At 39.9% G+C, this 14,045-nt stretch overlaps 1 protein-coding gene across 11 annotated transcripts in view; it reads right to left on the bottom strand.

The window, feature by feature from the left end:
• Positions 1-14,045, bottom strand: part of CCDC178 (coiled-coil domain containing 178) — a 178,584-nt gene that overhangs the window by 89,285 nt on the left and 75,254 nt on the right. The window contains exon 17 of one of the 11 annotated variants that reach the window (XM_077352508.1): positions 5,995-6,076. The exons of the other annotated variants lie outside the window; for them this stretch is intronic. Coding sequence (XP_077208623.1) covers positions 5,996-6,076 — 81 coding nt within the window. The 3' untranslated portion in view covers position 5,995. The remainder of the gene's footprint in view (positions 1-5,994; positions 6,077-14,045) is intronic. 11 annotated transcript variants of the gene reach the window in all.

The raw sequence follows: 14,045 nt of genomic DNA, 5'->3' as shown, positions 1-14,045 counted from the left end.
CACAAAGCATGCCTCTCAACACCACCAACTACCCCCACAAAATCAGGAAAAAAAATACTTCAGTCCATCTTCAAGTGTCAGACTTCCAAAACGGGCTGGCATTAAATTATGCACTATGCACCTGTGATTATATGCATAGGCATAGCAATTAAGAAGTTTTACTTAAAAAAAAAAGATCACTTTCCTTTAAAGCTAGGAAATAGCTGATTGGCTGACTGCCATGACAGACAGGCAGGGGGAGACTCGCTGGTATTGTGAGTCCCTCTCTGCAGCATGCGGAGTGCCTGGAAGCATCAGAATGTGGGAGAAGAAAGTGAGAGAGCGAGGAGGTGAAAAATGGTGGGGGGCATGTTTTTTAAATAGCATTAAGCAATTGTGGTTGCTTAACGCTAGGTTTGTAGAGGTGTGGAATGCCCTAAAATTTCTCCATCATCTCACCTTCAAGATCTTTAATGTAAAATCTTCATTGTAGGTTAAATTTAAAATAAGATTTACTGACATCTCTTTCACAATGAAACCTCTCAATGGTCCCATTTTTAACTGCAAATTTACAAACCCCTGGATTACTGAAAACAGTGTTTAAGGAGACTTAGCTATTGCAATCGAAAGACTGTAAAATTTTTGTGGAAAAAGTCAATTGTAAAATTATTATAAATTGTCTAATAAATATAAAATTGACGGAGGAGCCTAAATTTAGCAGCACTGATAGTCCAGACTAGCCTGTGCCCACTCTCCACCCATCTAACCCTTACCCTTTTATTTATACAGTGCAAGCTGTTCCAGATATACTGGCCTCCCTAGTGACTCATCTTGGTGAGTTAGGCACATGCCATCAAGGCAACCATGGATATGTACTGGATTGTAATAGACCCAACATATGAAAAGGGTCATGCACAGCATTTAAGTTTCTGAACTGATTGGTCTACTAAGCAGGCTAACATATGCACTCATGTCAAGATCTAACCATTACTCCCTTAAGACCCAGTCACTGCATTCCCCTCCTGCACGGGTGAGAGATTGTGATGGCCAGGGGCTTAAAGTTACATTGAAACAGAAGTAGCGTGATGTAAAGCTTGACCAGTATGGTCTCCAGCCCAACCCTCCACCCAATGAACTTAACCCATGTTTAATAAATAAAGTAAGTTCAGGGAAACAGTTGCTTTTAGTCACTCCCAGGAATAGGGGAATAAAGTGATTCAGAAAAGAGAATAGAAATTGTTCTATAGGTATAACACAGTTTTGCTGAACCCATTCATTTGTGAAGTTACCACTGATAATATAGGAAACCAGACAGCAATTAGCAGTCAAGCTTGCATTCTTGAGGTGAATGTTGGCCTCCCCTCAGCCTAAGGGGTCTCTCAGTGTAAATGTGAGCTCCTTTCAGCAAACACAAAACTTTCAAGAGTTTTCCCTCAGAAACTGGAACTTCAAGACAGATACAGTATCTTCCTTTATCACAGAAGATAGGTTCTGAGACTTCCATAGTCTCCTGAAACAGGTCATTTTCTAACTAACACTTTGGAGACAAAATCTTATGCATTCACTGGTTAAGCCTGCTTATATTACAAGGCCAATTGACACATGATCCCTTCAGTCTCTCTTTTTCTGAAAGTTCAGGCCCTAACTGATCTGAGCTGACAGTGTAACAGCTTTTTCTCTCTCACTCCCCCTTCTGTTCTGCTCTTCCAGTCCTTCCAGGGATGATTGGCTGCAATCTGCTCTGTTCACACACCAAACAGGACTAAAGGGGTCTATTGTTTTTTACAAAGGAGTGGGACTTTTGCCAGCCATCATGAAGAGCCATTAAGGTAACTGGTCTCTACTGGTTAACAGATCCAGTTGGTTCCCAAGATGTCATGGGGGATTTTGAGAACTTTATCAATGACTGTATGATTGCATTGGTCAGACTAAAGGGTTAAAGAATTAATCAATACTACTCATTCTGATTCTCCCAGAATTCTTGATTTTCTTAGGAGTTAGATATTAAAAGAGCCTGGAGATGGCTACTGAGATGTTGACAGACGACTCATGATGAATCTGACAGAAGTTGCCATAAAGTTCATTTGAAAGTATATGAGGTGGTACGGTAAAGCAGCAAAGTAACTTTTCCCCTTTGAATCATATCTAACTAAATTGTTGATGATAATTTTAAAATGTTAACATCTTAAAACTGAATCTCAGAGTGATAATCCATCAGCTGTGATGATTATGTACATTATTTGCTGATAAAATCTCTCATCTCTCATGAGAGCTTAGTGTAGTGGTTAGGAGTGTGGACTTCTAATCTTGCGAGCCGAGTTTGATTCTGTGCTTCCCCCACATGCAACCAGCTGGTTGACCTTGGACTCGCCACAGCACTGATAAAGCTGTTCTGACCGAGTAGTAATATCAGGGCTTTCTCAGCCTCAGGGAGAGGAAAGGGAAGGCAAATGTAAGCCGCTTTGAGACTCCTTCGGGTAGAGAAAAGTGGCATTTAAAAAACAACTCTTCTTCATCTAATGATCCAACTTAGATGCCATTTTGGCAAATTTGTTTGTTTATTTAATCAAGTGGTACAAGTGGCTGAAGCTCTGTGTAGTCAATTTTATATAAATAATTTTGGATTGGTCTTTCAGACAGGATCCTGGGTGTTCATAATTTATGGAATAACTTTGTAGAAGATATGGTTCCTTTTAGGTAATCACCATCATTTTTGAACATAGCAGAGATTCCATAGAAGTTTTCTGTAGCGGTTCATAAGGAAGCAAGAGTGAGTTTAAGTAGCCTGATCCTACACTGTTTAGATCATTAAAGGCTGTGATACAGTTTAGTGGAGAATGAAGCCTCCATCTGCATATGGATATTTGGTCTAAAATGCCATTTGGATTCTGAGGATACCCAGTTTTTTCTGACACCATTACACTTTAGGGTAGCAGTTTTAGTTCTGAACATAGAATTGAATATGGATGAATTATACTGAATCCATATAAAGATGAAAATTGAATCCATAAATGATGTTTGACAGTTCTTGTGATCTGGTGAGACTTCGAGTATGTCACTGACTAATTCCCTCATCACCACTCTGGATGCACCTAACTCTACTGAAGCCCCTGAACCTCCAGGACAGATCATAATGGTAGTTATGGCCAGAAAATATCAGTACATTCCTTTTATAGTTTTCAGGGAACATAGTGTTGAAGTCTACTCTAGAATTTATCAGGGGATGAACTACATCAGCTTGGTTTCCATTTCCTATCAAATGGAATACAGCTAATATGCCACCAGAAGTTTACGAATTCCTGGCTACTATTGCCATCTGAGAATCAAGAAGCAAATACAGGCCAGAGAATACTTTCAGACAACAAATCCAGCCCTTGAGAATGTAACCCCATCTAGAACTCCAAAGTTAACACTGCTGTCAACTATCAACAACTCAGTCTTATCTGGATTAAGCTTCAATTTGTTGATTCCCATCCAGACCATTATGCACTTCAGGCACTGTATCAAACACTGGCACTTCAAAAAGATTTGAGGAAATGGAGCAATATAACTGGGTGCCATCTTTTCTAGAGGCGTCATATGGGCATTAAAAATCACTGGAAGGGTGAGGGCAAGATGAAGCCTTAAGACATCAACACATTAAGTACAATGGACAAGCTACAGTGGAAGTTTCTTCAAAACATTTCTCACAATGGTCTCTTTCAATATCCCCCGTCTAGTACAGATTGCTTTAGTACTTTACCAATATATCCAGGATAAAAGTGAAAGTCATCCAAGCAAATCTAACAGAGGAAACGGACATAACTGCTCCTAACATGGAGCTCAAGTAAAAGTAAACCTCAATTTTTACCTGCAAAATGCTTATCAAACAAGTGTTAGTGACCATCGGAAGAAATCCTTTCTCCATCAAGTCCAGATCCTTTCTTTAAAAAAAGTTATTTGAAATATTTCTAAACTACTTTCCTGCATGCACATTAATAAATAAAATATATAGTTCAATTTAGAAATCAACCCAAAATTCATACAAGCCAATAAACCAAATGATGTTAGAAAATACAGAATGGCCAAAACAATCCTAATGATCAAACCATTATCTGGTAAAGCCTTGCAGCTACTAAATACTTCTGTTGGCCAAAGTAATGCATAAGAATGGCTGTGAGCAAGCTTGAAATGCCAGGCGGCACTATGTCTGTACTGCTCACATGGTGTAGAAGTTCAGGTGTCAGCCTGAACTTACAATTTCCATGTTTTATAGAGCATGAGTGAATTTGTGCTTTAACTCTTCTCTTAAATGGAAGGGTCCCCCCCATTTTTAAATGATTACTGCTAACATTGTAACTTTGCTCTGAAGTCCTAAAAGCTTTGAAGTTTCCTGAAGGAAGAACATATGAAAAAAAATTAATCCATCATGTGAGGGTCTGAAGTTTTAACGTCTATGTGACTAGACAGTGTTTAACACATAGAACATATAAAAAGGCATTCTATCACTGTCCAAATACAATCTCCTCTCTCTTTTTCAGAGAGCCAGAAACTCTTGATTGCAGCATTTCAAATGCAAATAATTCTGTTCCAACTGCCTCCTTACATTAGCTAAATTAAGTCATCAGTAAACAAAATTGGAAAATTCACAATGCAAGTGTTATAAACAACATTTGAAGTACTATAAACCGAACAAATGAAACAGTGACAAGGGTTAAAATATACTGGCTACACCCAAGTCTGGTTTAACCAAATTTTCTATGCCACAAACCAGTACTGATCACAAAAATTATAATTGAAGATAGATTTCTTAGAGGGTGTTAGTAGCATTAGATTTAAAGAATTAAAAATACATGAAACTTTTGAGTTAATGAACAGGCTCCTTAACTGCTCATTTAATTCAAACAGCTGTTTGTTAATGCCCTAAGCAGTGTCATAAACTGTGAAAATACTGTTGAGTGCAAGACACTAGTTAATGCTATAAAGCAACACATGCTCTAATATTAAAGGATTTAATGGAATTAATAGAGAATACAACATTAACACCCTATTATGATGTTTTAGAACCCAGGGGCAAATTCTGGCTAGAGAGGACCTTGGCTTGGAAAACACAAAAAGTAAACTCTAGCACTGTACAGCAAATCATGGCGTTTTTACGCTCCTGAAAAAAGTGGAACCCTGATAAGATCACATCTGTTCCAATCACAGACTGGATAAAATCACTGTTTACTAAACTCCTAAATAACTAAATATGTGAAACCCCAAGAAGATCCCATCTGTTAAGACGAAAATTTGGATGAAGTCCCATTGCAAAAAAATGTTATAATAAAGGGTATACAATAAAATAGTTAAAATGTTGGGTCCTTAGCATAATACATATCCCATAAGAAGCAAATTAAAATTATTTATAAATGGAAACTTTCTTTGATGTGCCAGCTTTAATATCCAAACATTAGCTGTTCCTAGTTCACTCATCGTGATTCTTCATGTGCACATAATCTGCTATTTTTTATATATTAGAAAGAGACATATTCCTACTATGTGTATAAATTACAAGTATTATTTTCAGTAACTAGTATCATTCTATGCTTTTTCATATTCCTGTTACTGTAACAACAGGAAAAACGTGATTCATTAATTTTCAAAGACAACTGTCCCAACTTATGATAACCTGTACTATATAGACAGTTCCATTGGTGACCACTGGCCACTTTTTCTGGTGGTCCACCTAGTACCTTTTGGCTGCACAGTTTGTTGCCAAAAACTGCTAGATTTGGTAGAGTTTGCTTAGATCCAGAAAAAGTACTTTTTATATTATTTTTAAAAACTTAAATTTTTTATATACAAGAATAGACAGAAATAAAAAATGTCCATAATATTCCCATCCCCCCCCCCCCCAAAAAAAAAACCCTGGACTCCTAGTTGTGCTATTCTTTTCAATTGGCGAGATAATCCGTGAAAAAATGCGATTGTTCCTGGAATTCTTCCAGTGTTTATTTCTTGAGTAAGTTTTGTCATTTTGGATAGTTAAGTCACCTTAGCAAGCCAGGATGATGAAGCTGGAATTTCTGATGATTTCCAGGTTGTAGCCAAGACCAGCCTCGTTACTTTTTATATTCTGAAAACAGAATGCATGCACATATTCGTAATGCCTTAACTTTGAAGAGATATTGAGTATGTACTCCTGCTTTATGAATTTTAAACACAATAGTTAGTTACTGGGATTCTGGTTAAAAGAAACAACAACACCCAATCCACGACTGAAGTCAATCTATCCCAAACCTACTATGTGGTTTTACAATCTGTTTCCATTTCCATTTCCAGAAAACCTAATGGACGAGTAATGTAAGTGCTACAGTTGATGATCCAAGTTATTCTGCTTAACTAGCATGCATCATTATCTATTCTGGTAGTAGTGATGCCGGCATAACTTGACCAAGCACAGAAGGAGGACTGGATGGGAATATGAGAGGCTCCCCTTTCCTGTAACAGCCTGCAGTATATGCTTAGAGTGAAGAGAAATGTGGGACGTTCTGTTGTTGAGTATTGAACCCATTTAGAGAACAATTATATTCCTAGTATTTTCCTAGAGCAGACGTGTTAAACTCATTCGTTATGATGGTCAGATTTTATGTAAATGTCGCTTTGTTGGGCCAACCATGCATGCCATAAAATGTAATGCCAGATATGGGAAATATAAACTTTATAAAGGACACAATTAACAATATAATTTATTACTCAAAATACAAAGATGCTTAAAACATTAACACTCTTACCATATTTCCTTAAAGTATCTCTCTGATGCCCACTTCCACTGCCCATTACTCATTAGCAATGGGACAGTATACAGGGACATAAGGCACAGCCTCTGTCATCAGGCAAAAAAGGTAATTACCAGCTGCCCACAGACCAGATAAGAACCCTGGACAGGCCAGTTCCAGCCTGTGGGCTGTATGTTTGACAGCCTTGTCCCAGAGTGTTTTCTGAACTGATTAAAGTACAATCAGAGTTTCTAGATGAGCACTTGAGGGATGTCAGAGGAACATATATTTATGTTTTTGTTTCAAGAGAGTTCTTGTTTTGAGAGGTAGTTTTACAAACTCACTGAAGGGACAATTACTGGAGTTTATATATCAGTTTAAAAGATTGGTAGGCATAACTAAATTTTCATGTACTTATCAGTTATTGCACTATGGGTAAAGATCTGGTGTTAATTACACACATCAGAATGTACATCTGAGTACCATTCACTCAGATTGCATTCCTTTCAATGTAATGCACAACTAAATGTTCATTCCAGTTCACTCTGGCAGAATTTTTAAAATTTACTAAAGTGGGTCAGAGGAGTTGAGATTTAAAATTCTGAATGATACTAAATTCTCTGGAAAATATCTCTGAATTTTTTTTAATGATGGGATCCCAGAACCTCCCTTCTGCTAGGTTATGAGTCTTAAGGCTTCCTTACTTAGTAGAAAGGCCACAGATTCCAATCTATACTCTGCTTTTCAGTGGTTGTAAAATAATTTACAACACATTCAAGTTTTTCTTTAATCAGGAAAGAAAAATATAAACTTGGGCTTCTCCTGGGGAATTGAAAAGTGAACTTACTGTAAGCATTTCCTACACTTTGAACAGAAGTGTAGGAACGAGGCTAATGCTTGTTGGGACTTACTTGACTTTGGAGTAATGCCTTTTTTTTGGGGGGGGGGCCTTTCTGCTGGAAGAGAGAATCAAGAAGTCACTAGAGATTCACACTAAAGCTTGTCAGCCTATGTCATTCTTTCATGCTGAAAAAAGATAAATATTTGTCAGTATAACTCTTACCCATTAAGTCTATGATAAGGCATTCCTAAGACCCATTATGCATGGGGGAAATAACACACATTCGGGGTGGAATGGCGGCGACTAAAATCACCGATAACGCACGGAGCCGACTGCAACCGGCCGCAGCTTCGGTGCATGCCGCCGAAAAAGCCGCGTTAGCGAAACGCGGAAGAAAGCGCAGCTTCCGGGTGACCGGGGCGCAACCAGAAGCGGCGCCTGGATCGCCGCGTGCATAATCGGTTACTCTGGGTTTTGCCGCCGCCACGCCACGCCCCGTGCATAACCGGTGTGAGTCGCGTCTTCCCCCTCCGCGTTTTCCATGTGACCCAAAATCGCCGTTTCGGCGGCCGTGCATAATGGGCCAAAATGAAAAAAGAGATAGTGCTGAAAGATGAAACCTTCAGGCTGAGTAGCACTCAATCAGCTACTGGGGAAGAGCCGAGAACAAGTATGACTAGCTGTATTCTTAATGATGCACCTGAACTAAAGCCAAAAGGACACTCAGTTGTTAACATGAATGGTTGCATAAGGAAAGTCCAAGCACATTCCACAAATATCATAGAGAAATGGAATATGAGAAGTATGAATCAAGGTAAGCTTGGAATCGTAAAACAAGAAATGGAACATTTAAACATGGCAATCCAGGGAGTGAGCAAACTGACGTGGACTCGTTTAGGACATTTTCATTCAGAAAATTAGAAAGTTCTTTTCTCAGAGGACAGAATATGGAGAATAGGGACTATGAACTGGGAAAATATGTTTCAGTTTGTGGCACACAGATGGAACACAGACCACAAGGACAAAAGAAATTGTACAAACCGAACCAATTCAGGAAGTTTTTGGTATGGTAGGAACCTCTCCCCGCAGACACCAAACTCACAGTGCATCTCCAGCTGACTCTCCTCTACCTGCCCTCTAAGTTTGATGAAGATTGGACTTATGGGTTCTGAGTTATGCACCCCCAAAAAAGTTTCCCCCACAAAAGTGTTTCCTGGGGAAATAAGGTACAGGTTCAATGATGAAAGCTGATACAGGGATGACCATGAACCAACTAAAAGAAGCTGTCAGAGACAGGGGCGTATGGCAAAGACTTTCCTATAGAATCGCCGAGGGTGGGACACGTCTAAACCGATGACATCATCAACATCATCAGGAGTGTATTGAATGGCCCCTATCAAGTTAGAGACACTAAACTTGCAGTCCAACTGACTCTTCTCTACCTTCTCTCCAAGTTTGGTGATGTTTGGATTTCTAGGGTCTGAGTTAAGCCCCTTCCCCAAAGTTGACTCCGTACACCATTGTTTCCAGGAGAGTGGGATGAAAAGCAGCAAAGCCAGCAGTGGCAGGAAGAGCAGAACAGAAGCATAATTGAAGTCCCTGAGTGATTTACACATAAAATTTTGCGGAAATGCCCTTTCAGCTACACAGAAATTCTCCATCTCTTCATAAGAATTGGGCTCTTCAGGCGCAGATCCAATGAAAATGCTGCCATTGGGGGCCATCACCTCTTTCTTTGCAGCTGGAAGAAACCATGAATTCTCTCCCCTAGTGGGGTGACAATTCATTGCAAACCAATGCGTTTGGTCTCCATTCAAATTTGCTTTCCTCTTCTCTCCCTGCCCTTGCTTTGAAAGTCCAGCCCGCCCACCTCTTCTGGCTTTTTCCATTTTTTTTTTTTGCGCTAGGACTAACGGTCGCTAACCAAGCAGCTAACCAGAAGGTTTTAAAACAGATTTCCTCCCCCTCTAGCTTCCTTGTGATGGGGTTGAGTCTTTAAAAAAATGCACAAAACCAAAAGTTCTTCCCTTCCTGGATGTAGTCTGCACGGAGCTTTTATTCCAATCTCAGGTCGATTCAGTTCCTGCCATCTCCACTGAATGCGATTTCCCTTTTGATTTTGTCCAATATAAATTTTCCCTCTGCAACAAGCATGACTGATCCGGAGTGACCCTACCTTTATCCTGCAATATCCTACAGTGGATATTTGAAGAATCGAATTGAGAAAGTATGAGAAAGCATGTGAAGCTCTGCTTGCTTCGAATTTGGGGCTGAACTCCATGGTAGAGAAGCCCTGATTGGCCAAGGCATCTCTTCCTGGTTTCCAGGATTTAAAGGGGAAACCCTAATTTTCCCCGCAGAAGCTCTAGAAGCCTAAATTTCTCTCAATAGAGAATTGCTTCTTTGTTTTTTTCTCCCTCCTCTGCTGTCTCCAATCCTCCCCCCCTCTCATTCAAAAAAAGAAAGAAAGAGCTGTGCTTAGCTCCCCCCTCCCCTTCTGAGCTTCCCTAACCATATGCAAAACACTTTTCTGTTTCAATGGGGGGGGGGGGAGAGGAAGACCCAAGTTCAAATCAATCTGGATTCAGCAGGATCCACAATGGAATAATCAAAGTAAGTGCAGACTCTGCCCTGGTTTCTGAGTTTGAAACAAAGGATCATTCCTGTGCTGTGGAAATCATTTTAGTTATGTAGATTAGTTGGTGATGGGGGATCGTACTGATGACACCACCCTTTGAACAATCACCTTAAACTTTTTGCCTCTGTGATAGATTAATCAATCTTGTGGCAATGTTTTCTCCATCTCAAAACTGAACCCTGTTTTTTAAAAAGAAGCCCTGACTTGTTCTCAACACATACATGATTCTAAGCTCCATCAAAGGTTTTAAAACAGATTTCCCCACCCCCTCGCGGAATATACTAAAATGAATGGCAAAATTGCCTATTGGAAACAATGGGAGACCCTGGAAGTCCCACTGGAAATTATGGGAGACACGAATGCCAATTTACTTTCATGGCTCCACTGAAATACATTACAGTAGAAAAAGAGTTGCAAAGAAAACATGGAATGGATTTTCCATTACAATAAGACAGGCTACTCAGGGCCTGGAACGATAGGTCCCTGTCATTCCATTCCTAGATCCCCCATGGTACTCCCAGGGGCTGCCATTCCATTCTGGGACCTGTGTTTTTGCTTGGTTTCTAGTAATATTTGAACTAGCTCCATGCTGCTTCTCTAGTTCATGAATGAAATGTATAGCCAAAAAGATGGCTGCTATACAGAGACTGTGAAGGGGTATCAGAGGAAAGGGTTTCATAGCATGTGAAAACCCTGAGGTATTGCTTCATGATCAAACATAAAATGGGGAAACTTGGAATCCAGAAAAGCATCCTGGAAAGCCAAAATTTGCCTGCAAATTCTTGCAGCATTCTTGACTGAAACTATTATTGCTGACGGCACCATTCAAAAAGTGAGTAGCATTAAAAATAAAATAAACCAATAATAATTGAATGGTTCTCTAAGGCTTTCTCATTAAGCAACTATTAGCGCAAGGTCATCCAACGATGGCCTAGTATGGATTTGAACCTGGGTATAGTTTCATTTTATAATACGTCAGATATTTCCCCTAAACCGTTCATACCCATTACAGTTTTAAAAACTGCTCCAAACACTAAAATTTAAACAATTTCTTTGTCAAAGCTGAGCATGTCTTGTTAAATATTAAACAGTTTAATGTTTCAGTAAATACTTGTGACAAATGTAGATAGAAGGAAAGGTGGAGCGAAAGATGGATAATAATATTCATTAATTTTGTCACTAAACAATGAGGCATGGCCTCTCAGTTTTATCAATGCCATGAAGGTAGAGCCTAGGTATTAAACCTTTCCTTTATACTTATATTTAATATCTGCATTCTTTCATAATAATATGGTAGGAACAAGTTACTTTTAATGTAAAAAACAAAGATAAAGCCTTTCAATATGCTACTATCAGAGGTATATACAGTAAACAAATCAACATATATGTTCTATATACCATATTAGCATCGGAAGACAATTTGAGTCCAGTGGCACCTTTAAAACCAACGAAGTCTTATTCAAGTTATAAGCTTTTGTGTGCACACACACTTTTGCAGATACCATTGGTTATTCACTTTCAGTTACTTTTAAACTTTTTGCAGGATACTTTTTCAATACTGAAATATTTATTTATTTATTCTTACTGAAATTTATTTATAATTTTCCTAAGGTTAAGGGCAGTTCACATGAAATGTAAACAAGAACAATACATCAAGCTCAGGGATTATAATCAATGAAAGACAACAGTAATAATACTAACAATAAACAAAGAAGATAATATTGTCACAAAGTAAATGATCTAACAGGCCCAAGTTGTATATGTTTGCGGGAGGGAGGTTAGGGGGCCCAGTAGATGCTGCTTAGCTTTGGTTGACGTCAACCAAATGCCCGGTGGAGGAGGCCCCTTTTGCAGGCCATGAGAAACTGTTTTAGTTCCATTAGGACCCTGATCTCCTCTGGGAGCTCGTTCCACCAGGTGGGGGCCAGGATAGAGAAGGCTCTGGTTGTTGTCAAGACAAGCAGACTTCCTTGGGGCCAGGGATCGCTAGCTGGTTGGAGATGGTGGAGCGCAGAGCTCTTTGAGGGGCGTAGGCAGAGAGGTGATCCCTCAGGTACACTGGGCCCAGACTACGTATGACCTTGAAGATAATTACCAAAACCTTAAGCCTGATCTGGAATTAGACTGGTAACCAGTGCAGCTGTTGGAGAATGGGCTGTATGTGGGGCCTCTATGGTGTTGCTGTAAGGACCCTGGCCACTGCATTCTGGATCAGCTGTAGTTTCTGGATCAAAGTTAAGGGTAGGCCTAGAGGTGACCTTTGCATGGATAACTGTGGCTAGGTGTTCCAGGGCTAAATAGGGCGCTAGTAGTTTGGCTTGGCGAAGGTGGTAGAAAGTCAGCCGTGCTACTCTTATGACCTGGGCCCCTATTGGGGGGGGAAGCATCCAGGATCATGCCCAGGTTCCTGGTGGAGCGAGCTGCTGATAGCTGCACACTGTCCAGGTTGGGCAGACATGCTTCCTTGCTTGGACCCATTAATAGCCACACTCTTTCTAAGTTGGGCAAACACATTTCCTCACTTGGACCCTTCCTGGCCAGCCATAAGGGCTCTGTCTTTGAAGGACTGAGCTTCAGATGACTCTGCTTAAGCCACCTCATCACTGTTTCCAGGCAGCTGGCTAATATTTATGAGAGAGAATCAGGGCGGTCATCCACCAGGAGGAAATAGATCAAAATATGACAATCTGGGATCTGCATTCAGCTAATCAAAGTTGGAAAAATATCCAAAAAATACCTTATTCATATTTTCAGGCTATTCTTTTATCTGGATATAGATTGGGGATAAACTCTGGCTATCCAAAATGGTCAAGCCTCAAAGTCCTGAAAATATTCGGGGTTTGGGGGGACAAACAGTCCAAGTTAAAGGATGTTCACAGGGTTTACAGTCCCTTTAAATGTCTTCTAGGTGAACCCACCTCTTAGAGAAGGTGTTTAAAGGGACTATACCTCTTTGAATAATTTCAGAGATCATCACTCAGGGATATCTGAAGCACTTCGGTTGAAGCAGCCACTTCGGCTGGACTTTGCACATTCAGGAGTGGGTTTTTCCAAACCTAAAGCAGTCTGGATTTTTCCATTAGTGTACATGTCTAGCCCATACTATGAAATTCAACAGTTTGTTTTTTAACAGTACTGATATTACTAGCTTAAGGAAGTACACCTGGCCTTGACCTGGGCCAGAGCCTTTTTGATCCTGGCCCCATTCTGGTGGAATTAATTCCCAGGAGAGCTGAGGGCCCTGACAGAGTTATCAAAGTACTCGAGGCCAGCAATATGAAGCTGCCAGTCTTTGGTTGAGGCCAGGACCTATGGGGTCCCTCCTCAGGCTATGTCCTAATATTGAGCAACTCCCCCCCCCAGAGGTGGATGGTTTCTGGAGGGAGGTGGTTATGTCACTAATCTTGACTTATGTTTTTATGCTCAGTCTTATGGAGTTAGGGGTTTTAATGGGGGGGGGGGAGAGAAAGAGTGAGTGTAACCTGCCTCGAGTCTAGAGAGTATGGTGGGCTAGAAATGCAACAAATAAATAAAAATAAAGTTTAAATATTAGGTACCAAGGGCAAAGTCTATTTTGATTAATAAAACTGCCCAGACTTTTTAAAAATTAAAACAAAACAGTAGTTTATCAGCACTTATTTGACATATATTTCTTACAATATGTGTTTTAAAATGAAAAATTAGTTGTGTTAGAACAAATTATATGAGGGGCTAGGGAGACTTTTGGACTAATGCCACACAGCCAAAAAGTGCTCCTTTCTGCCTTAATTTGGATAATGCTCTCTTAAATATATCCGCTAATTTGTCTGCAAATTCCTTCATTGAGCTCAAGGGAATGTTTTAGCTT

Source organism: Paroedura picta, chromosome 9, assembly GCF_049243985.1.
Source record: "Paroedura picta isolate Pp20150507F chromosome 9, Ppicta_v3.0, whole genome shotgun sequence".
In the NCBI taxonomy this organism is placed as follows: domain Eukaryota; kingdom Metazoa; phylum Chordata; class Lepidosauria; order Squamata; family Gekkonidae; genus Paroedura; species Paroedura picta.
Note: the sequence above shows the minus strand (reverse complement) of the source record. Positions and strands in the feature narration are given on the sequence as shown.